We start from the raw sequence: 22,655 nt of genomic DNA on the forward strand, positions 1-22,655 counted from the left end.
TCTTCTGGGGCCCAGTGACTAAACTCTGAAAGAGAAGGATTTAAATAAGGAAAGTGGGGGGGAAAAAAGGACAAATAACTTGAAAGTAAAGGAGAAACTGGATGAAACTTTTTGCTTTCAATTTTACATATAAGCTGATACTTCAATGTCAAAAGAAACAGCAAAGATTTCTCTTCTCTCCTTTTAAGAGGTTTCTTTATTATGCATTTACACCTTTAGTTCTCTTGATATTTGATCGGATTATATTTAGCTTCCTACCATTTTCCTGAGACATAAAGTTAGAATAATGTGTCACAAATCTTGTCTGGATAAAGAGCTGTACTTTCCCCCACTCTAACCCCCAATCTGTTTCTATTATAATGAGTGTGTGAGATACATTGTCACCTAAGAGCAAACTATTATTAGGCATAAGTTAGGTCAATGCAAAATATTCATGCTTGTACAATTCTATTAACTAAGAAAAGGTCTCTGGGTTTTTTTTTAAATATTGCTTATAAAAACAAGTAATAAATTATCTTTTAAGTTTTTCCTTAAATTCTTCCTTCGACTTTTTAAAAATTTTATTTATTTAAGGCCATGAAGTTAAGTGACTTGCCCAAGGTCACTCCAGGCAATTGTTTAGTGTCTGAGGTCAAATTTGAACTCAGTTCTTCTTGACTCCAGGGCTCTTTGTTTATCTACTTCACCTCATAACTGCCCTTCTTCCTTTGATTTGACTTTTTTCTTTTTCCCCATCTTTCTCTTTTTTTCGTTATTTCCTAATATTTGTAGTACTCAATTTCACTATTCTTCTCTTATGATTTTTTACTAACTTTTCCTTCTTTAGGATCAAAAATCATGCTTTAGCATAATCAAATATAAAAAGACAAATTTGAAATAGGTTGCTTTTTTTTTGGCAAGGCAATGGGGGTTAAATGACTTGCCCAAGGTCACACAGCTAATTACTAAGTGTCTCAGATTGGATTTAAGCTCAGGTCTTCCTAACACCAGGGTCAGTGCTCTATCTACTGTACTACTTAGCTGTCCCCCATGAAATATTTCTAAATGTGCAAGCATTTGTCACTTCATAGATCAGAATTTAATATAATTCTTTGACTTGTCCATTTTTTATAAGCTTGATGCTTTAGGAATATTTGCTAAAAAATTGTTTTTAGTTTGACTTGATTACGTCTCCATTTGCCAATTGATTATAGTATAATAGCATAAATTAGAATTTAAAACCTGTAATGAATACACTGCAGCTAGTGCTTCTGAGCATTGATATGAATTGTTATCAAGTGACTGAACACCAGTGAGGAAGGGTTAGAAGGGTTAGAAGGGTTAGAAAAAATAATTTCCTTGACTCTCTAATGCTAAAGGAGTTGGATAAAGAGTTAATGTGCTATTTTTCTTGAATATGACTATTTCTTCTGTCTGGTTTCTTTTCTTTTTTTTTTTTTAGAAGCTGAGTACCAGATGCTATATGTACCTGAAATGTTTAATTGAAATATCTTGACTGTTTCTAAGCCTGAAGCAATCAGGTAATTTGGAAGCAGATTGCCTGATCTAGGCTTATACCCATAAACCAAAATAGCTGCAAGTCTAATTTTAAATTTAATCATCTAGACAATGTCACTTTAGTAACTATACATTTTATGTGAGTATTTTCTTCCTGTGACATAAGACAGTTTAAAATCTCTTTTAAAATATAGACATCAGGTAACAATAACAACAAAAGGGAAATCATAATTGAAGAAAATATTTATAATGAAGATGATTGATTAAGGGAATGTTAGAAGGATAGTTTTTCTTTTTAAGCTGAAATAATTGAGGTTTCAAGAGAAGAGATGTATATGATGAAAAGGCTTTCTGTATTGGATGAGTCTATTTCCTCAAACCACTCAACTCTTTATTCCTGAAATCTGGGCATATGCTCCAGGCACTCCACTAAAATTGCTCTGAGATCCCCAATGACTTTATAATAACTAATAGCATTTATTTTCCAGTTATCATCCTACTTGAACTATCTGTAGCATTTGACATTGTTGAATAGCCCCATGAAGCCATAATACTATTTTTGCCTTCCTGGCTTCTGAAACATCATGTTCTCCTGGGTACTCTTACTTCCTCTCTTAAATATTTTTCTCCTTGGGTGTTTACTCCTAAGATGAGTGTTCTCCATGATTTATCTTTGATCTCCTTCTCACTCTTCATTTTCCTTTGGTAATCCTAATCATTCCTTTGGTCTTCCCCATCATTTTTGTGTAAATAGCTCCTAGATCTGTCTTGCTAGCTTTTATCCCTTTTCTAAATAGACCTTCAACTGTCTATTGGACACCTTTACTAGATTTCTCACTGTGATCTCATTTCAAAACTGAGCTCATAATCTCTTCTCTAAAATCTACTCCTCTAATTGATGTCACTATTTCAGTAGTGCCAACATTTATCTGGTTTTCCATGTTTTTTTCTCTCTCATCCAATCAATTACCAAATCTATTAATTTAATTCTTGCAAATTCTATTTATGATACCCTTTTTTTATCTATTTCCATTGTTTACCCTTAAGAAAGCATTACCAAACCTGCTTTTAAAAAATATTAGTTTCTCCAGCTTAAGAAAACATTCCAGATTTTTTCCTTTAGAAAAATAAGTGAAACCATTGTTTATCAAGGATGATGATTAAGCTTAATTTTTGTCTTGATAAGATAATTCCCTCCCTACTTATTGTTCCTAGTTAATCTGGGAATTTCAGAATCAAATGGCTTCTGTCTGGAAAATTCCAGTTGGTTAAAAAGTGATCTTTGACACTTTCTTATGAAAGCAACAACTGTTTTTATAATATTTGGATTAAAAAAACTTAGGAAAATTTAATGTCAGTAGAATTTATTTGTCTCTTCTTTGAAATTTTGACTTATTTTCAAAATATTTCAAAACTGATTGCTGAAAATCCTCTTTTTCTATAATTCAATGGTTGAAAATAATAGTAAGACAATAGTAAAACTTATTTCAGATTTCAGGCAGACAACAGAAGTCAGCTTCCATGGGGATTATTTATCAATTCACAAAGAATTCAAAAGAACCAAAAAATTTAAGACTGTTTTTCTTTGGAGAGTCTTACTATTAAGTAACAGAAGCAAAGTATCATTAAACAGTGTTTAATCTATTTGTTCTCCCTCCCATCCTCCTACTATTCATAAGCAATCTGTTTCCTGACTTATGGAAGATTCCCAGCTCTTCTGTGACTCTTATTTATGCCATATTTCTGTATCATACTATTCTATTCCTTGAATTAAAGAAATAATTTAATGGATAAATAATGTATAACTTTATTGTCTATGAGGTAATCATTTTAAATTCAGCATTATCAAATTTTCTCTGACTAGGAATTGTACAGCATACCCTGTTAAATATGAAAAAGCAACTTATTTCTAGAATAATATTTCTTAATGCAATATAATATATATACCAATTTTTCTTTTGATTTTTAAATAATTTTAAATGAAAACATTTAAATTAATATTGCCCATTTTAAATGATCCCATCTGTCTGCTTTATATAAGAGAAAACAGATTCAATACTTTGAGAAGGGGTGGCAGAAGTAGTGTTAATAGAATTAGCATCAGGGTAGAGAGTTGAGTACTAGATAATGAGCTCTATGCAAGATGGATATATTCTCTCCAATTCACTTAATTGAAACTTATTTTCACGAGATGGCTACTGAAGAGAATTCTGAATGAGAACATTAGCACAGGAAATGAAAGCTTGCTTGCCCTATATAGAATGTTCTGGGATAGGAAAGAAAAAAGAACATAAGGTGGAACAACATTAAATTAATGAAAGGAAATAAAATGACTGGAAAGGGGGGAAAATAGTCAAGAGCACAATTGATAAGATCTGGTCATTTTCTTCATTTGTTATCTAGAAAACAAAAATAATGTTAGGGAGCAACAGATAAATTCAATGGATAGTTGATGAATAAACTCAATTTAAAAGGAATGATATTTATCATTTTTATGTTATATGTTGATGTAGATAAAAATATGGGTAAGAAATACTTCCTATTCTCAAGGAACTTATATTTGTAGGAAAGATATAATTTTATGCAAATAACTATAGTAAAATTAAAATATGTGAAGTAGTTATAGTAGGGAAGTTAGGATACTCTTTCTCCTTATTTCGTCTTCCAGACATTCTCTCTACAGCCATAACTCAACAAATTTTCCTTTGAAGTTTATTGTTATCCAAATTTATTATCTAATCTAGATCCTCATGGTGTTACCTGCTGACTCGTAGGACATTTTCTCTCCTGCTTTGATGTTTCAGTGTCTTGTTTATACTTTTCCTCTCGCCCAGTCAATACAGTGAAGTATAGGACTTTTCTAGCTCTCCCAAATTCCCTTCCATTAAAATAACACCTCAAGACAAATTCTGGAGCACCAGAACCAACAATTTTCCAGTCCAAGACAGCTTAAAAAGTAAATGAGAAAGATCTATCTCAGTGGGTTGAGAGTGAAGCTTTGTCTAGTGCAGACTGTGCCAGTACAGGCAGCAATCTAACAAAACAGCAGCAGGCTTGGAGGCAACTGAATCAGCAGCTATGAAAACAGCTTCTGGAATGAACTACTTAGCCCAGGGACAGTAAGGGAAGCAGAAAACTGGTCAGAAGGACATTTCAGGAGATCTCACAGCTAAGTAAGTATTAAGTGTCTGAAGTCAAATTTGAACTCAGATCCTCATGACTCCAGGGCAGTGCTCTATTCACTGTATGCTGTAATTGTTCCTCACAGCATTCTTATAGAGAAAAAGGACTAGATGATAATGTAATTTGATGGATTTGGAGTAGATGATAATATAATTTGATGGATTTGAAAGTTGTTGCTAACTTGAAAGGAATAGATTAGTCTATGTTTGGTCCTGTATTTCCTAATTTTTGTATTATGACTTAAGTCACAACAAACTTGACAAAGAGAGATATCAGAAAAAGATATCCTGATATTTAGAGTTTTAGACAACTTAGACCATATCTGGAATATTATATTCATTTTTGTGTAGCAGGAATGAAATTATAAGGAAACAAGCAAAGAAAGGAAGGCAGCCAAGATCATGAAGAGCCTTGAATTCATGCCATATGAGAGTTAGTTAAGAAATGGAGCATATTTAGTATAAACAAGATTAAGGGGTCATAATTACCAGGTTTAGTCATTTTTAAAAGTTATCATATGGAAAAGAGATGTTGGAGGGTGGTAAGGAGGGAAAAGAGCAGAACTAAGTACAATGAGCAAAAGCTACGAAGAATCAGTTAGACAGGGTGTCAAGAAAAATCTACAGTAATTAGAGTGAATGAAGTTCTTGAAATTCTCCTTTATTAGAGTTTTTCAGGCAGAGGCTATATTCTGATTTGTTGCATACATTAGTTCTGCTGTCATCTAAAGACAAATATCTGCTTTTATTCCCTCCAGTAATAAATTTGAATCTCTCTGCTATATCAATGTTCATTGGTTATCACTGACATCCTAGAGGGGGAAGATTCATATGCTATGTGGAGGTCTTAGTACAATTGAGTTTGGAGAGAATATTCCAGCTAAAAGGAAATGTCTGATATCCAGTTCCATGTTGAGTTGAAGGCTGCTCCCTTGATGAACAAGCCAGAAGCAGATTTTTCAGAACTTCTCTTGTGATGGTGGTACTGTATGAGAATCTCTCTCCAAAATTCCCTTTTTGGGTTCCATTTTCTAGTTAAGCTCCTGTCTCAACTCCTATCACCTCATGTTTGCATAATCAGCAGACTTAGAGAAACTTAATAAAAATGTATGTTAATCTGATTCTGTTTAATTCTTTTTTGAGACAAAACTCTGGAAGCTAAAATTTGTTCCTTTGTTAACCCTTATTAACACCTTGTTAAATTTAATTCTTTATTAAGATGAAATCATTCAATAGGGGAAAATTGTTTAGGCAGAGAATGGTTATTGAGGTCCCTTCTAACTAGCAATCTGTGATTGTGTGAAGTCACTTAACCTCTAGATGTGTTTATGCATTTGTAAAATGGGGGAATTGAGCCAGATCTTTTCTAAGGTTCCTTGAGGTCTAAAGTTAAACTTGTAATTTTTATTTTAACCAACAATAAACTACAAAAGCAGAAAGTGACATCTGTTGTTAGTCTTAATCACATATAGTAGGTTGCTTTTGCCAAACTGTCTCTAAAAAATAACCTTTTTTAAAGGTTTTTTTTGCATGTCAAAAAAACGCATTTTTCATTTCAATTTGGTAAACATTTATTAAGTGCCTACTTTATGCCAGGGTATAAGGGTAGGGGATGCAAAACGAAGTCAAAAGTAGTACCTGCCCTCAAGAAGCTTAAAATCTAATGGAGGTGGGGGAGCATGCAAACACACACACACACACACACATATATATATATATATATATATATATATATATATATATATATATATATATATAGCTACATTCAGAATAAATAGACCATTTTTTTAAAACTCTGGAATAAAGAGGGATTGAAAAATGACTTCCAAAAGGAGCTAGAATTTTAATTGGAGGAAGATAGTTAATGGGAAGAGATGAGGAGGGAGAACATACTAGGCATGAGGGTCAGCCAGAGAGAATACTGGGAATTGAGAAATGGAATTGTTCATGGAACAGCTAGGAAGTTAATGTCACCAGACAAGTTGATGTAAGAAAAGTTGATGTAAGTTGGAATAAGGTACAAGAAGATTGGAAAGGTAGGAGAGGGTTTAGTTATAGAGGGCTTTGAATTGTAGAGGCAATAGGAAGCTACTGGAGGTTTTTGATAATTCAAACAAGATCAGGCTTACATTTTAGGAAAATCAACTGTAATTGCTTGTCCTTTCTGGAAGAAGAACAATGACATCAAAAGGATAATGTCTTGACTTGCATGTGAATGGAATTTAAGGGAGGTAGAGTTGTATAAAGTCATAAGCCTCTCCCCTTGGGAATCACCTGGGTTCAGTGACAAGACAAAAGAGAAGATGAAAAATGAAGGCCCAGGATTCAGTGGGTGATTTTGGCCTTCCTAAAGTAAGGGTTTTTTTTTTTCAGTCTAGGTTTGTCTGAAACCCCACTCCATGACTTAAGGCTAATCAAGAATTACGCCCCCCCTACAATGGTCTAGTTTACCCTCACAAAAGTATTAATCTGGGAGGGGAAGACCCTCAAAATTTCTGGTCCAACAGAAAACAATTTTCGTTCATTCTAAGACATCAAGACCTAAACAATCTAGGCTTGCAATCTAGGCTTGAGATAGGGACTATTATTGGTCAAAGAAAGTCAGACTGAGTGGAGTTTAAGTAGTCAAATAGCAGTATTTGAATCACAATGGGCTTTACTTTTGCTTTCAGAAATCACTCTGTTGGCTAAATGGAAAATGAGTTGGAGTGGAGAGAGATTTCTCAGACAGATTCACCAGTGAACTCTTTCAGAAATGGAGGTGGGATAATGAGGATTTGTTCTGGCATTTTACCTCATAATTCTCCATCCACAGAAACTGCATCAATGAACTGTCCAGTATAGACATTACTATACTGACCATTTACAAGATTTTCCCAACCCCCTGCTTCCAGGCTTTTACCTGGTTTCAGTCACCTAAGAGGGGAGAGATTTCCCCTTTGTCCTCAGTCTCCAGACCTTCAGTACCCAAAAAATCGGCAAAACTATAAAAACCTGGCCTGATGTTTTTTTCTAGGAGGAAAAAAGGTTTTAGTTTGTACACTTTGTAACCTTCTATAATAACCCATGAACAAGATCAGGAATAGTTTGCCTGTCAGATCTATGGAAAGGGAAGCAATTTATGACAAAGAAGAGATGGAGAACATCATTAAAAACAAACAAGGTGATTTCGATTACATTAAATTAAAAAGCTTTTGCACAGATAAAACCACTGTAACCAAGATCAAAAGAAATTAGTAAATTGGGAAACAATTTTTACAACTAATATTTTGACAAAAGACTCATTTCTAAAATATACAGAGAACTGAGTCAAATTTTTTTAAAAACCAAACCCTTCCCCAATTGACAAGGACAAAGGATATGCAAAGGCAATTTACAGATGAGGAAATCAAAGTGATCCATAGTCATATGAAAAATTACTCTAAATCACTAATTATTAGAGAAATGCAAATTAAAGCATCTCTGAGGTACCACCTCACACCTCTTAGACTGGCCAATATGACCAGAAAGGGCAATGATCAATGCTGGAAGGGATGTGGGAAATCTGGGACACTAATTCCATAGAAACAATTTGAAGACTAACAGACTGCCTTTTGTGAGGTGTGGGGGGAGTGAAGCAAAATTAGGGGGGGAATTGTAAAATTCTAAATAAATAAATAAATAACTTAAAAAAAAAACCCCAACAATTGATGTTGCTGTATAAAAAAAAATCCTGAACAGTTTTAAATCTCAGGAAAGTACATGAATTCTTTCATCATTCATCATTCAAACCTCTCAATCTTAAAAACTCAAACCTTTCCACCATTCAAAACTCTCAATTTTCACTTTGGAGATCCCAAACTCTGGCAACATAACAACAATGCTTTGTGCTCACCCTTGGGATGATATCAGCCACAGCAAAATCCCAGAATTGTTTTGCTCATCAAGTCCTTCTATAAATCAAGCTTGGCACATTGTTACTGTTGCTCCTTATTGTCAGGACTACAACTCAGTATATATCTATAGGTATAAATATTGAGATTTTCTCACACTGCCTCAGGCCCCCCTCTTAGGAGAAAGGCTCCAGTCCATGTGTCCTTTTTTGCAAATCACTTTTCTCAATTTGAAATTAATCTTCTTTTTGATTTCTGACTCTCCTGTCTCTCAACTGCTTTGTTTTGATCTGATCACTCATAGGTTAGAGATTGGTTCCCATCTATTTGACAGTAGGCATCTCAAACTCAACAGGTCTAAAAGAGAAATAATCTGTTTTCAAATAAAATGCCTTCCCTTTTACATACATCCTTATTAAAATTGACAGTACTGATATTCACCCAAGTCTCAGGTCCAAAAGTTTAATCTTTCACTTTCACTCACTTCATTCTCTTGCCAGATCTTGTTATTTCTAACATCTCTACCATAGGTCCCTTTTTCTCCACTAACTTAGCCACCAGATCTCAAGCATTTCTTACTTGCATTATTTCAGTAACCTTCTAATTTCTTTCTGCCTCAAGTCTCTCTCATTTCAGGTAATACTCAGCTGCCAAAGTGAGTTTTCCAAAGAATGAAATGACAATGTCATTTCTTAATCCCTTTTATACTTAAAAATTCAAAATACTGTTTGGCATTTAAAGTACTTCATAACCTAGCCTATTCCAATTGTTTAAAGAAAAAATCTTTATTGGCTTTCTCTCTGATTAACTAGACAAAACTCAGAATAGAGAATTAAAAGGAGTTCATTATAAATAGTGTTATTATACATTATGCAAATTACTTTTATATACATAATAAGTAACACATTGACAAGCTGAACACTGGAGATCAGCACTGAATTCTTGATCAAATGAGGTCAACTTTTATAGGTAAATTTTAAAAAATTCAGATAGGTCCACCCTAGCAGAAGAGGTTGCACTTTCACATTTCAGTTATTCCCCCAGATAGCAAGAACATGACAATTTGCAGATAGAGGTACATGACAAAGACCAGGTAACACAAAAAGTTGCAGACTAGTTTCTCATTCCTCAACAGATCGTCCCCCAACACTAATTGACAAGCAGGACTGGAAACAATGGGTCACTGAGTCAACACTTCCAACACTATTTTTGCAGTCTTTTTTTTCTCTTTACTCCTGCCTATACACTCTATGATTCAGCTTCATTGATTGTTTTGGTATTCCTTGTATATAACACCTCTCTTCTTGACTATGTGACTTTGGCATAACTCTTCCTTATTTCTGAAATTCTAAGCCTTCATACCATTTGGTTTTCATAATTTCTAGGCTTTCATTTAAAAAAAAAATTTTAAATTTAAGACAATGGAATTAAGTGACTTGCCCAAGGTCACACATCTAGGCAATTATTATGTGTCTGAGGCTGATTTTGAACAAAAGTCCTCCTGACTTCAGGGTTGGTGCTCTATCCCCTTTACCACCTAGCTGTCCCATGACTTTCTTTAAGACTAAACTAAAATGAAACTTTCTGAAAGTATTTTATATCCTTTTCTTCCCAAACTGTTACCTTCTGAAATTACTTTCCAGTTACTCTATATATCTTGTGTATGGAGCTAGTTATTTCCATGTTGCTTAATTTCATAAAGGTAGCTGGCATACTCTAACAGTTTAATCTAATAGATTACCAAATTGGCCCCTAGGTTAACTATTGCGTCATTCTTCATCACCATGCACCATGACATAAGGCTTACTGCTCAGATGATCAGGGGGAAATTCCCCATGAAAATAAAGAAGAAATGCTCTTCTCTTCACTATAAAATGAATGAACTACTCCTATCCAGATTTTTCAAATGCCCTGGAAAGGGTAATGCCCTAAAAAAAAAAAAGAATATATGCCCTTATATAAAGCCCACTGAAACCCCAAGGAAGCAATCACTGACAGTGCCTAGACTTTTTTACTATCACCATCTCTCAGTTGATTGGTGGAATATTATTCAGTATTCCTGGCTAGAATATGCCAATATAATATAATTAATGCTATTACTAAATTTAAATTACACTTTTAATGTCAATCAAATAATCAAAAGGATACTTTACAGAAAAACAGAAGATCTAGACTAAAAAGGGAAATAACAAAAAAAAAACAAACAACAAAAGCTAGAGAAGAAGGGGTAAAAGACCTTTCTAATCTCTACATTATAGCACCAGTCATCAAAAACTATCTGGTAAAAGTGAAAAATCAGAAACATAGTTCAATGGAACAGATTACATGGGAGATTCAGAAATAAAGGAACTGAATAATCCCCTGTTTAATAAAGTAGAAAGCTATTACTTAAGAAAAAACTCCTTTTATGATAAAAACTGCTAGCTAAACTGGAAAGTCTGATGGAAATCAGGCTGAGGCCAATACTTCTCACGATGTCATTATAAATCTTAAATGGACTTGTAACCTTATTTTCACAGATCATAATATAAAATGAATGAGAAGAGTAGGGTATTATATATCTGTCATAGCTAAGAGGAGAGATGAATTGTTTTTATTTAATAGCATTCTATTTTCCAGTTACATGTAAAGATAGTTTTCAACACTCATTTTTTCACATTACTAAAATAGTCATGCTGTAAAAGAAGACATAAACTCCCACATATAAAGAGAAACCTCAAGAAAAATAAAATGTGAAAACAAAAAGTGGAATTCAGTCTGTATTCAGACACCACCCGTTCTTTATTATAAGTCCATCAGAGAAATTGCTTCAGTGTTTTTTCCGACAGTTGTTAACTGTATTTCCCTTCATCATATTTCTTCCACCTCCATTTACTCTATTCTCTCTTTCCTTTCATCCTGTCCCTCCTCAAAAGTGTGTTTTATCTGACTCCCCTCTCCCACAATCTTCCTTCTCTTCTATTACCTAGCCCTCCCTCTGATACTGTTCCCTTTCTCTGATCCCTTTCCTCTCCTATTTTCCTCTAGGGTAAGATAGATTTCTATACCCAACTGAGTAAGCTTGTAATTTCCTCACTGAGTCACTTATGATGAGAATAAAGGCTCACTCACTCCCCCTCACATTCCACTCTTCTATTCCATTGCAAAAACTTTTTCTTGACTCTTTTAAGTGAAACAATGTATTTTACTTCTCCTTTCCTGTTCTCCCAATGTATTCCTTTATTGCTCATTAACTCCATCTTTTTAATATGTTATACTTTATTATACCTATTTCAAATTCAACTCCCTCCTGTGCCTTGTCTATATATGCTCCTTATAACTGTCCTAATAAATGACAAGGTTCATAGGAGTTATCAGTATCATCTTCCCATGCAGGAATACAAGCAGTTAAACATCATTAAGGCACTCATAATTTGCCCTTCTTGTCCCCTCTCTTTATGCTTGAGTCCTGTACTTGAAAATCAAAATTTATGTTCAGCTCTGGTTGTTTCATCAGGAAAGTTTGCAAGTTCCCTATTTCATTGAATGTTCATCTTTTCTCCTGAAAGAGTATCTTCAGGTTTGCTGGGCAGTTGATTCTTGGTTTTAGTCCAAACTCTTTTGCCTACCAGAATATTGTATTCCAAGCCTTACAAGCTAAATATTGTGTTATCTGGTCTGTAACTCCATGATATTTGAATTGTTTCTTTTTGGATGCATGTAATATTTTCTCTTTGACTTGAGAGCTCTGGAATTTGGCTATAATACTCCTGGGGGTTTTTGGGGGGGGATCTCTTTCAGGAGGAGATTGATGGATTCTCTCAATTTCAATTTTACCCTCTGCTTCTAGGATATCAGGGCAATTTTCCTAGGAGAAATTCGTGAAAAATGAAGTCTAGAATCTTTTTTTGGTCATGATTTTTAGGTAATCCAATTTTGTTTTTTAGGATTTTGCAAGGCAAATGGGGTTAAGTGGCCTGCCCAAGGCCACACAGCTAGGTAATTATTAAGTGTCTGAGCATGGATTTGAACCCAGGTACTCCTGACTCCAGGGCTGGTGCTTTATCCACTGCACCACCTAGCCACCCCAATCCAATAATTTTTTAAATTATCTCTCCTGAATCTGCTTTTCAAGTCAATTCTTTTTCCCATGAGATATCTCACATTTTCTTCTAGTTTTTCATCCTTTTGGTTTTTATTGTTTCTTGATTTCTCACAAAGTCATTAGCTTCCCTTACTCCATTCTACATTTGAAGGAATTATTTTCTTCAGAGTGCCTTTGTATATCCTTTTTTCATCTGGTCAATTTTGCTTTTTAAGGCATTCTTCTCCTCATTGGCTTTTGAACTGCTTTTTTCCCATTTGATCCAAACCGGTTTTGGAGATGTTATTTTCTTTTCTTTTTTTTTTTTTTAGATTTTTTTTTCAAGGCAATGGGGTTAAGTGGTGTGCCCAAGGCCACCCGGCTAGGTAATTATTAAATGTCTGAGGTTGGATTTGAACCCAGGTACTCCTGACTCCAAGGCCAGTGCTCTATTCACTGCACCACCTAGCCGCCCTGAGATGTTATTTTCTTCAGTATTTTTTTGTATTTCCTTCATCAATCTGTTGACTTGGCTTTCATGATTTTCACACATCACTCTCATTTCTCTTCCCAATTTTTCTTCTACCTCCCTTACTTGATTTTCAAAATCTTTTTTAAGCTCTTTCCCAGCCTGAGACCAATTCATTTTCCTTAGTCTTTGGAAACAGAGACTTTGACTTTGTTATGAGTCTTTATTCTGATATTACATGGTCAGATTTTTTTCTTCTGTTGTTTGTTCATTTCCCAAATCTATGACTTGATTTCATCACTTTATTAAGATGGGGCTCTGCTTCTTGAGTGGAGGATGCACTGTCCCAAGTTTTTGAGGGTTTTTGCAGTTATTTTTAGGTATATGCACCCTCTCCCCTCCCCTCATATCAATTCCTTCAAGGTCTTATGAGGGGCTTTGACTGTTCTCCTGTCCTGTGTTCTGGTCTATGTATTACCACAAGCACTTCCCTCTGCCCTGAATCATAAGGAGGAGCTCCTTTTCCTGAAACTGGGACCCTAGAATGTGACCTGGGATCTGAGTTTGGGTGAAGCCACAGCATCCTGCCTCAGGGATAAAAAAGAGCCCTCTGCAATTTCCTCGACTCCCTTACCTTCTGTAGGTTGAGTGCTCTGGAAGTAGCTTCCAGGTGGTTCCCCAGGCCTGCTTCTGGTTCCTGGGGCTGGAGCTGCACTGATTCTTGTACTTGACTGGGCTCTTCTTTCACTCGGTGCAACAGAATTTTCCTGCTGATCTTCAAAACTATCCTTGGCAATCATTGGGCTAAGAGGTCTGGACCCAGGTGTCTGGAGGGACTCAGACATTCCACAGGCTGTTCCTAGATGGTTGTTATGGAATGACCAGGCTGTGAGCCCTTTCTAACCTCAGTGTTATAGATCTTTCCTGCCAGTCTTCCAAGTTGTGTCAGACTAGAAAATTGTTTCACTCTGTCTTTTTGTAGGTTCTGTTACTCCATAATTTGGTCAGACTCATTACTTAAATGTATTTGGAATGGTCTAGGGAAAGCTTAGGAAATTCCTGCCTTTACTCTGCGAACTTGGCTCTGCCCCTCTAGGAGATATATTTTCATCTAATCAAGGGGTAGGGATAGAGGTAATTACAAAACATATAACAAATAACCTTTTGTATTCAAATTGTACCTTGTTCAAATCCTCCTTACCATCACCACCCCCTTCCTAAAAGGTATAATAGTTTATAAGTAGCCAGTGTAAAGGAGCAATATCAGGAAATAAGAATGCAAAGTCTTATATAAAGAATTCCAGAGATCAAAGGATAATAATTAACCTCTTGTATCATATATTAGTCAAAATCCACATTCTGATAATTTGTGCCCCATCAATGCTATTGTCAGGGTTCTGGTCCTCTGATATGTAAATTGCAGATTAGTCCCAGATTTTCACAGATCCAGACCAGCAGAACATCAGAGGTGCTGATAGCTTTGAGATAGTATGAATGTGTTATCTTTAAAGTTTAAAATTTGAGATGATTTGGATATGTTAATAAACTAATCTCATGGCAGGAAGCAGAAATAAGAGTTAGTCTATTACCTTCAAAACCCTATAAAAATGAGACTTTAAATTCCTTCTTCCTGATAGCGAACACATAGAATTCATTTCCCAAGTATTCATGCTAACAGTGGAAACAGATTTTTATAAATTCATAGGTGGTTTATAAAGAATAGGTAACAAATGGAAGATAAGACTTTTTTGAATTTGTCCCTAACCTTTGAGATGAACATCTTATGGGGGTAATTATTATGTTCTTTCATAATACCCAATGATGATACTATAAATAAATAGAGTCTAGTTTGAATGAATCTCTGTATTGTTATATAATTTTACACTTAAAACTATATAATGCAATAATTATAATGTATAAATAACAGTAAATGTAATCTAAATAATTATACAAAGTAATCAATAACTTTGAAATGAAAATTTAAATAGTTTAAAATATTTATTTGCCAGATTGGCACCCATTATGGATAAAAACTATGAAAAATGATGAAGGACATTCTCATCTGTGACATTCTCACTTTTGTTTTAGTTTTTGCAAGGCAATGGGGTTAAGTGGCTTGCCCAAGGTCACACAGCTAGGTAATTATTAAGTGTCTGAGGTGAGATTTGAAGTAAGGTACTCCTGACTCCAGGGTCAATGCTTTATCCACTTTATCCACCTAGCCACCCCCTTGAGATATTTTTCTATACTTTATACCTTCAGTAATAATATTGTATATAAAGTTCTTTTGGGAGAACTGACAATACTAAATCCAAGATGCTACTTATTTACTTAGAAGTTAAATCAATGATCGCATATCTAAAAATGCCAATGCTTCACCATCACTTACTAGAGTGTTTTTCCATCTTTCTACTTGATATAAAGTCTAGATTTGGCAAACTCTATTATATAGAAAAGCAACAGGAAATTTCCTGGTGAATGCTAGAAAAAAAGAAGTGACTTTTGTATTTCATTTAAAAGTGATTATAAATGACTAAAATTAATTTGAAGGATACTAATTTTTCCTTTAGCTTTGAAAATAATGAATTTGGCAAAACCAAAGAATAAAATCATAATGATGATCTTAGTCCTTCATTCTTGAAAACCATGATATCAAGGAGGTGATTCCATTACAAGCATTTGAATTGTATTTGAGTGAGGAAGTGCTGTGCTAAGTTTCCAACCTTCCTCCTCCAGAGTCATCTGGGTCCAGTGGTCAGATATGAATTAGAAATCCTAGAGATGGCCCTGAATCCAAAGCAATCATGGTTGAAAGACTTGCCTTAGGTCACACAGCTAGTGTCAAGAGTCTGAGGCTGCTTTGAAAGCCCTTGCTCCTGACCCCAAGGCCAGTGTGCCTCCTTAAAACCATATTATATGAAACTAAAACAAAACTATGTGAAAAAATAACACTATTATAGTTTTTAGAAACAACAAATAGAAATCATACAATTACTAGAGAATGTTTTGTTCAAGCAACTTTTCCAGAATTATCCCAGATAAATGAAACTGTACTATACCTTAAAATTATGTGTATAACTTTTTTGTCCATCTGGTATTGTTTTGGTATTTTATAGATCATCTGCTTTTGTTCTTTTTTACGTCTCTTTATAAAAAGACTACTTGGACTAACAGGTGGTAAAAACAAGTTGGAAAGTGCATAGGCAAGTCTACGTCCAGTGTATCTGAAGAAAGATGGGTTCCTTGGAGCTTTTATAGTCGAAGAAATGAAAGGATTTATAGTGTTATTTAGTTCAGCCTATTGAAAAAGAAGGGGGAAAAATGAGATAGACATCAGTGGTATGATTTGAACCAATTTAATAATTAAAGAAATTATCAAGAACTATAATCCAGAGAGAAAAGGGAGAAAGGGATTTAAAATATGAGATATATATATGTACATATATATATATATATGTTAATGAAAGCAACATTCTTGAGTTGATAGAGAGCTAGATTCAGAGTTAGAGAACTTGTCTTTGCCATTTATTAATTATGACCTTGAGGCAAATTACTTAATCTCTCTGAATCTCAGTTTCTTCAACTGTGAAAAGAGGAGTTTGAATTAGATAATCAGAATGTTCCTTTCAACTTTTATCTAAAATCATGTGATCTTTACTACTTATAAGTAATACATATGATCTATGTATAAATTTATACAAATATGCACATAATTATATAAATATAGATATTTATATATTATGTACGCACACATTTCTTTTAATCTGCAAACCTGTATAATTCTGGCCTCCTCTAAACATGAATGCATATAACAGATATGCTTAGATTATATGTTATGGATATAAATATATAATCTGAATATTATGCAAATATAAGAGATATCCTTTGATTTTAAATTAAATGCTGGAAGAGACCTTAAGGATTTTATATACATATATATATAATAGTTAATAAATGTATGTACATATGCATATATCTATATACAGCTATACATTTTGTATGGAGTATATGTAAACAGACTATATGAAACTAAAAACAAATGACATTATTATAGTTTATTAAAAATAGAAATTATGCATTTAATAGACAATAATTCTTTTTCTTCAAGGACTTTTACTAGAACTATTCCAGATAAATGAAGTTAAAAATAGGAAAAATATTATGAATCCTTTAGTATAGGTGACTTTTGAATGGAGAAATTGCTTCTATCAGTGTAGGTTGGGCATGTTCTCTCTCTCTTTCTCTCTCTCTCTCTCTCACACACACACACACACACACACATATGCACTTACATACATACCCATGTCAAGATCTAGGTGTTGAGAGGAAGTCCATGAAATGAGATCATCTTAACTGATGCAAATGGGCAGCTATCCTTCGATTTAAAATATTAGAGAGTTGCCTGAGGACACTTGAATGCCAAGTGATTTATTCAGGGTCACAAAGCTAATGTGTCAAAGTATATAATTGTATTCATGGCTTTCTGACTCCAACTTCAGCTCTACTACTCCATCCTCATACCTTCCTGATCTTATATGATAAATGAGACAATGTGTAGTACATACTACAATATGATACAAGTGAACTATTTATATGTATGTTGTGTTTATGATTCTAATATATGTATATAAAGTTAAAAAATATGTCATGTATCAAATTAGTATTGTCTTTTTTTAGTTGTGTCCAACTTTTTGTGGTTCCAGCATAGTATTCTTGGGAAAGATAACAGAGTGATTTGCCATTTCATTCTCTAGGGTCCCATTTTACAGTTGAAGAACTTGAGACAAACAAAGGTTAGGTTAAGTGACTTGCTCAGGGTCACTCAGCTATTATGGGTCTACTAGATTAGAACTAAGGTCCTTCTGACTCCAGGACCAGGATGCTATATATTACCACCTAGTAGCCCTACATATCAAATTGTAAACACACACACACACACACACAAACACATATGATATTTAGCATGATATATAATTTGAATAAACAAAAAAATCCTGACTTTGTCTTAACAAATATAAATACTATAAACTTTTTGAAATCTAAGAACCACCAAGGTAACTTCAAGCTCTAAATCTGTGATCTGACATATCTATTATGATGAATCAACATATTGTCATGTTTCTTTAATTCTTTATCAACTCAACAGATCTGAATGAATCAGATTATACATTTGTTCAAGAATTCAAACTTTCTTTGGCATTGCCCTTCTTTAGGATTAAAATGTAAACAGATATTTTCTAATCTAGGGGCCACTGTTTTTCAAATTTGCAGGCATATTGAGTACAGCACTTTTACAGCATCATCTTTTAAGATTTTAAATAGCTCAGTTGAAATTCCATCACTTTCACAAGCCTTATTGTTAGCAATGCTTCATAAGGCCCACTTGACTTCATTCTATAGGATTTGCACTAGAGTTTATTAATGCTTTCTCCAGAGGTGAATAGAATGTTTCATCATGAATTGTAATTGTCTTGAATTTTTGTATTTATCAAAGTAACTAAGTCTTTCACAGTTGATCATCATTACAATATTGCTCTTACTGTTCTGTTCACCTCACTCTCTATCATTTCATATATGTTTTACTAAGGATTTTCTGAATCATTATCTTTTTTATATCCCAATAGTATTCAAGCATCCATATGTGCCATAACTTGTTCAATCATTCCCCAATTGATGGCATCCCCTCAGTTTACATTTTACTATCACAAAAAATTGATATACTTTTGTATATATTGGTCCTTTCTCATTTTCTTTGGAAATAGACCTAGTAGTGATATTGCTGGGTCAAACAAAGCTTATGTATTGTTTTACAGCCCTTTGGGTATAGTTCCAAATTCTCCAGAATGGCTAGACCAGTTCACATCAACAATTTCTTGGTGTACCTATTTTACCTTATCCCTTCCAACATTTTTCATTTCTGATAGGTGTGAGGTGGTACCTCAGAGTAATTTTAATTTACCTTTTTCTAATCAATATTGATTTAGAGCATTTCTGCATATGACAATAAATAGGTCTGATATCTTCATCTGAAAAATACCTGTTCTTATCCTTTGACTGCATATTAATTTTATGATGGTTCTTACTTTAATAAATATGAATCAGTTGCCTATTTATTTGTGAAAAGTGACATCTCTCAGATAAATATGCAATATTTTCTTACATTACTTTATTTTCTAAGGTGCATTTTATCAAGATCAGATTTCCTTGATTATCTCTTTTAATCAACTCTATTTTTACTTTTACTTTATCTGAAATTATGATTGCTACCTCTGTCTTTTTTTTACTTCAACTAAAGCATAATAAATTCTTCTCCATTTCATGTCCTTATTTTAACTATGTGTGTCTGTTTCAAGGGTATCTCTTATAAATATCATAATGTTGGATTCTAGTTTCTAATCCATTCTGCAATCTGCTTTTGTTTTTTTTTAAAAAAGCGAACTCATCCTATTCACATTCAAAGTTATAATTATTGTGGATTTCCTTCAACCTCTTTTCTTTTATTTATCCTCTCCTTTTTTCCCTTTCTTCCTCAAAAGTATATGTAGGATTGGGCAGTGGAGAGGGAAGATGGTAGAGAAAGGTGGAGGACTTACCTGAGCTCTCTCCTCAAGCAGTCTAAAAACCTTTACATGTTGGATTTAAACAAGTTCTGGAGCAGCAGGACCCACAAAAGGACACAGTAAAACTATTTTTCTAGCCCATGTCAACTTAAAATATCAGTAAGAAAAATCTGTTGCACCAGAGTGAGAGTGAAGTACTCAGGCCATGACCAGCCCTGGAAAATCAGCCATAGGGGCATATGGTGATTTTTGCACTGCTCAGTTCATAGGAAGTAAGGAGTAGGGTCAGACATCTTGTCAGAAGTATATTACAAAGGATCCCTTTTCTGGCACTAGAGTCAGGACTCTTGCCCTGCTAATGGGTCAAAGTCCTGGGTTTCAGTCTCAGGGTCATAAGGAGTACCAACACACCAGAGCTTGCAGTCACCAACAGTGTATTGGGACCCTGATCACATTTCAGGGTTCCCTTTATCATTTTTTTAAATCTCAATAGTACTCAATCACCCTCATGAACCATAACTTGTTCAGTTATTCCCCAATTGATGGAATCGCCTCAGCTTCCATTTTTCTATTACAAAATATTGCTATACTTTTGTATAATAGGCTCCTTTTATTTTATTTGGGATATAGACCTAGTAGTGGAATTGCTGGATTCATTTCAAGGTGAAAAAATAGTATTTTTGGTAGTCTGGAAGACTGGTCAGCCCAGTAGAATATACTTTTCCCCAGGACCTTTAAAGAATAGAAAATTTATAGTCTCCAGAATTATCTCAGAAAACAAAAATTTTGAAGCTTGGGACAACAATCCTTCCAATCCAGAAACAGAACTTAACATAAAGATAAAAGTCAAGAAATAGACTGGAAAATGTATAACCAGTAGAAAAAATCCTGATTATAGAAACTTACTATGTTGATAAGGAATATCAAAACATAAACTCAGAAGAAGACAACAAAGTTAAAACTGCTACTACTTTGTCTAATTACTACACTAGTCTGAGCAGAGGCTTTGGATACAGAATTGAGTCGGAGTAGCCCAACATGTCCCTCATCAAAGAACTGGTAAATGGCTGATGGTTCCAGTCAACCAGACAGCAACAGTACACTAGGCCCATCTCTGTTTAACTGCATGTCTCATTTTCAATCTGTTCTGGATCTTCCCTGCTCCAGAGTCAGAATAACATAATTGCTAGCTCACTTCTTTTTCTATTCTTTGTTGATACATAGTAGTAAGTTCTATAACAATTCCTGTGTTGGAAGCTTCTGAGCATACCTCTGTAATTACACTCCCTCCCAAGTGACTTCTGGCTATTTTCCTGTTCTGAGTTGGACTGGAAAAAAAAAAAACACTTTCTATGATCTCTCCTTAGATTTTGCAATTATCCCTTTTCTGATGTTCTTCCTCTTACTTTGTGAGAAAGAGGTAGACTGTATTATATTCTCCTCTGCCATATTTTTTTAGTTTACTCTATTCTTATTTTCACTATTATTTAAAAATAGTACTAGAAAGACCTGCAATATGAGACAAAAATGGCTGAAGGGAGGCAAAATTATCTAGAGAATCAATAAAAATCGTCCAGAGAAGAAAGTTTTAGAAAGTTACTAAGACACAAAATGTATTGATATGAATAACTGACATTTCTCTATATTATTAGCAAAATCTTCCAGGTGGAAAAGGAAAGGAAATTCCATTTAAGAGAGTGAAAAAAATGAAATATCTGGGAGATAATTTTGGAGACACATAGAACTTATCTAAATACAATTTAACATATTTCCCCCACAGGAATAAAGAAAGAAAGAAAGAAAAATGCATATTCATGGCTGAGCTATACCATTATGGTGAAAATCATGATATTAAAATTAATCTACAGATTTAACATTATCTAAATATATTTGCCAGGGATAGTCTTTGGAATTTTTGAGAGTATTACTCAGCAATTTATTTCTGACTTAAAGTCTTATGAGTTATCTGACTACTAAGAGTGACTTATCTAAGGTAACAGCTGCAAATTTTAGGGATAATATTTCAATCCAGGTCTTTCTGACTCTGAGGCTTTTAACCATTATGTTTTATAATACATTGTAACGGAAAGATGCTAAATATAGAATCAGAGTCTCCTAGTTCAAATCCTTACACTTGTGACCTTTATAACCATGAGTAACTTAGATAAGCTATTTGGACATCATTCCCCTCATTTAAAAATGAATACATTAGGGAGATGACTTTAAGGTCTAATATGAGTTTCAAAAATTGAGAAAATTATAATAAAATCCACTTATAAATATACAAGGTCAAGAATATCAATGGATAGAATTGGGATAAAAGTAATAATGAAATACTATTGCATTACAAATATTAATTGTCAATACTATATTATATTGGAAAAGTAGATCTATGGAAAAATTTTTTAAAATGAGACCTAGAGAAAAATGTTGACAGTAGTTTTGTACAAAATTAACCTCTAAAATCAAACTGCAAAGAATAGGATTATTTATTTCATAAGAACTTCTTTTTTTTTTTGGTAGGTTTTTGCAAGGCAAATGGGATTAAGTGGCTTGCCCAAGGCTACACAGCTAGATAGTTATTAAGTGTCTGAGACCAGATTTGAACCCATGTACTCCTGACTCCAGGGCCGATGCTTTATCTGCTGCACCACCTAGTTGCCCCATCATAAGAACTTCTAATTGGGACAGTTAGGTGGCAAAGTGGATAGAACAATGTCCCTGGAGTTAGAGGACCTGCATTCAAATCTACCCTTAGACACTTGCCAGCTATGTGATCCTGAGCAAGTCACTTGACCATGATTCCCTTTATAGCAATTATAACAATGAAAGAAGCACTGAGGAAGACTGGAGTCTACTTTGGCAGAGAGTAGATTTAAGTTAAAAATCTAACACCATAAAGCAATAAGAAATTTAATTATGAAAAAATAACATATAAAATTCTTAGCAGAGAATGGATGCTTATACTTTTCAGAGGTTAGTCATAGGAAGAATTTATAACCAGATACAACA

General features: G+C 34.0%; 1 protein-coding gene across 4 annotated transcripts in view; it reads right to left on the reverse strand.

Moving 5' to 3' along the window:
• The window catches only part of TMEM232 (transmembrane protein 232), a 196,505-nt gene that overhangs the window by 54,030 nt on the left and 119,820 nt on the right, over nucleotides 1-22,655 (reverse strand). For all 4 annotated transcript variants that reach the window (XM_074202033.1, XM_074202034.1, XM_074202035.1 and 1 more), the window contains one exon: nucleotides 16,143-16,381. In XM_074202033.1, coding sequence (XP_074058134.1) covers nucleotides 16,143-16,381 — 239 coding nt within the window. The remainder of the gene's footprint in view (nucleotides 1-16,142; nucleotides 16,382-22,655) is intronic.

The sequence above is a fragment of the Macrotis lagotis genome, chromosome X, assembly GCF_037893015.1.
Source record: "Macrotis lagotis isolate mMagLag1 chromosome X, bilby.v1.9.chrom.fasta, whole genome shotgun sequence".
Classification (NCBI taxonomy): Eukaryota; Metazoa; Chordata; class Mammalia; order Peramelemorphia; family Peramelidae; genus Macrotis; species Macrotis lagotis.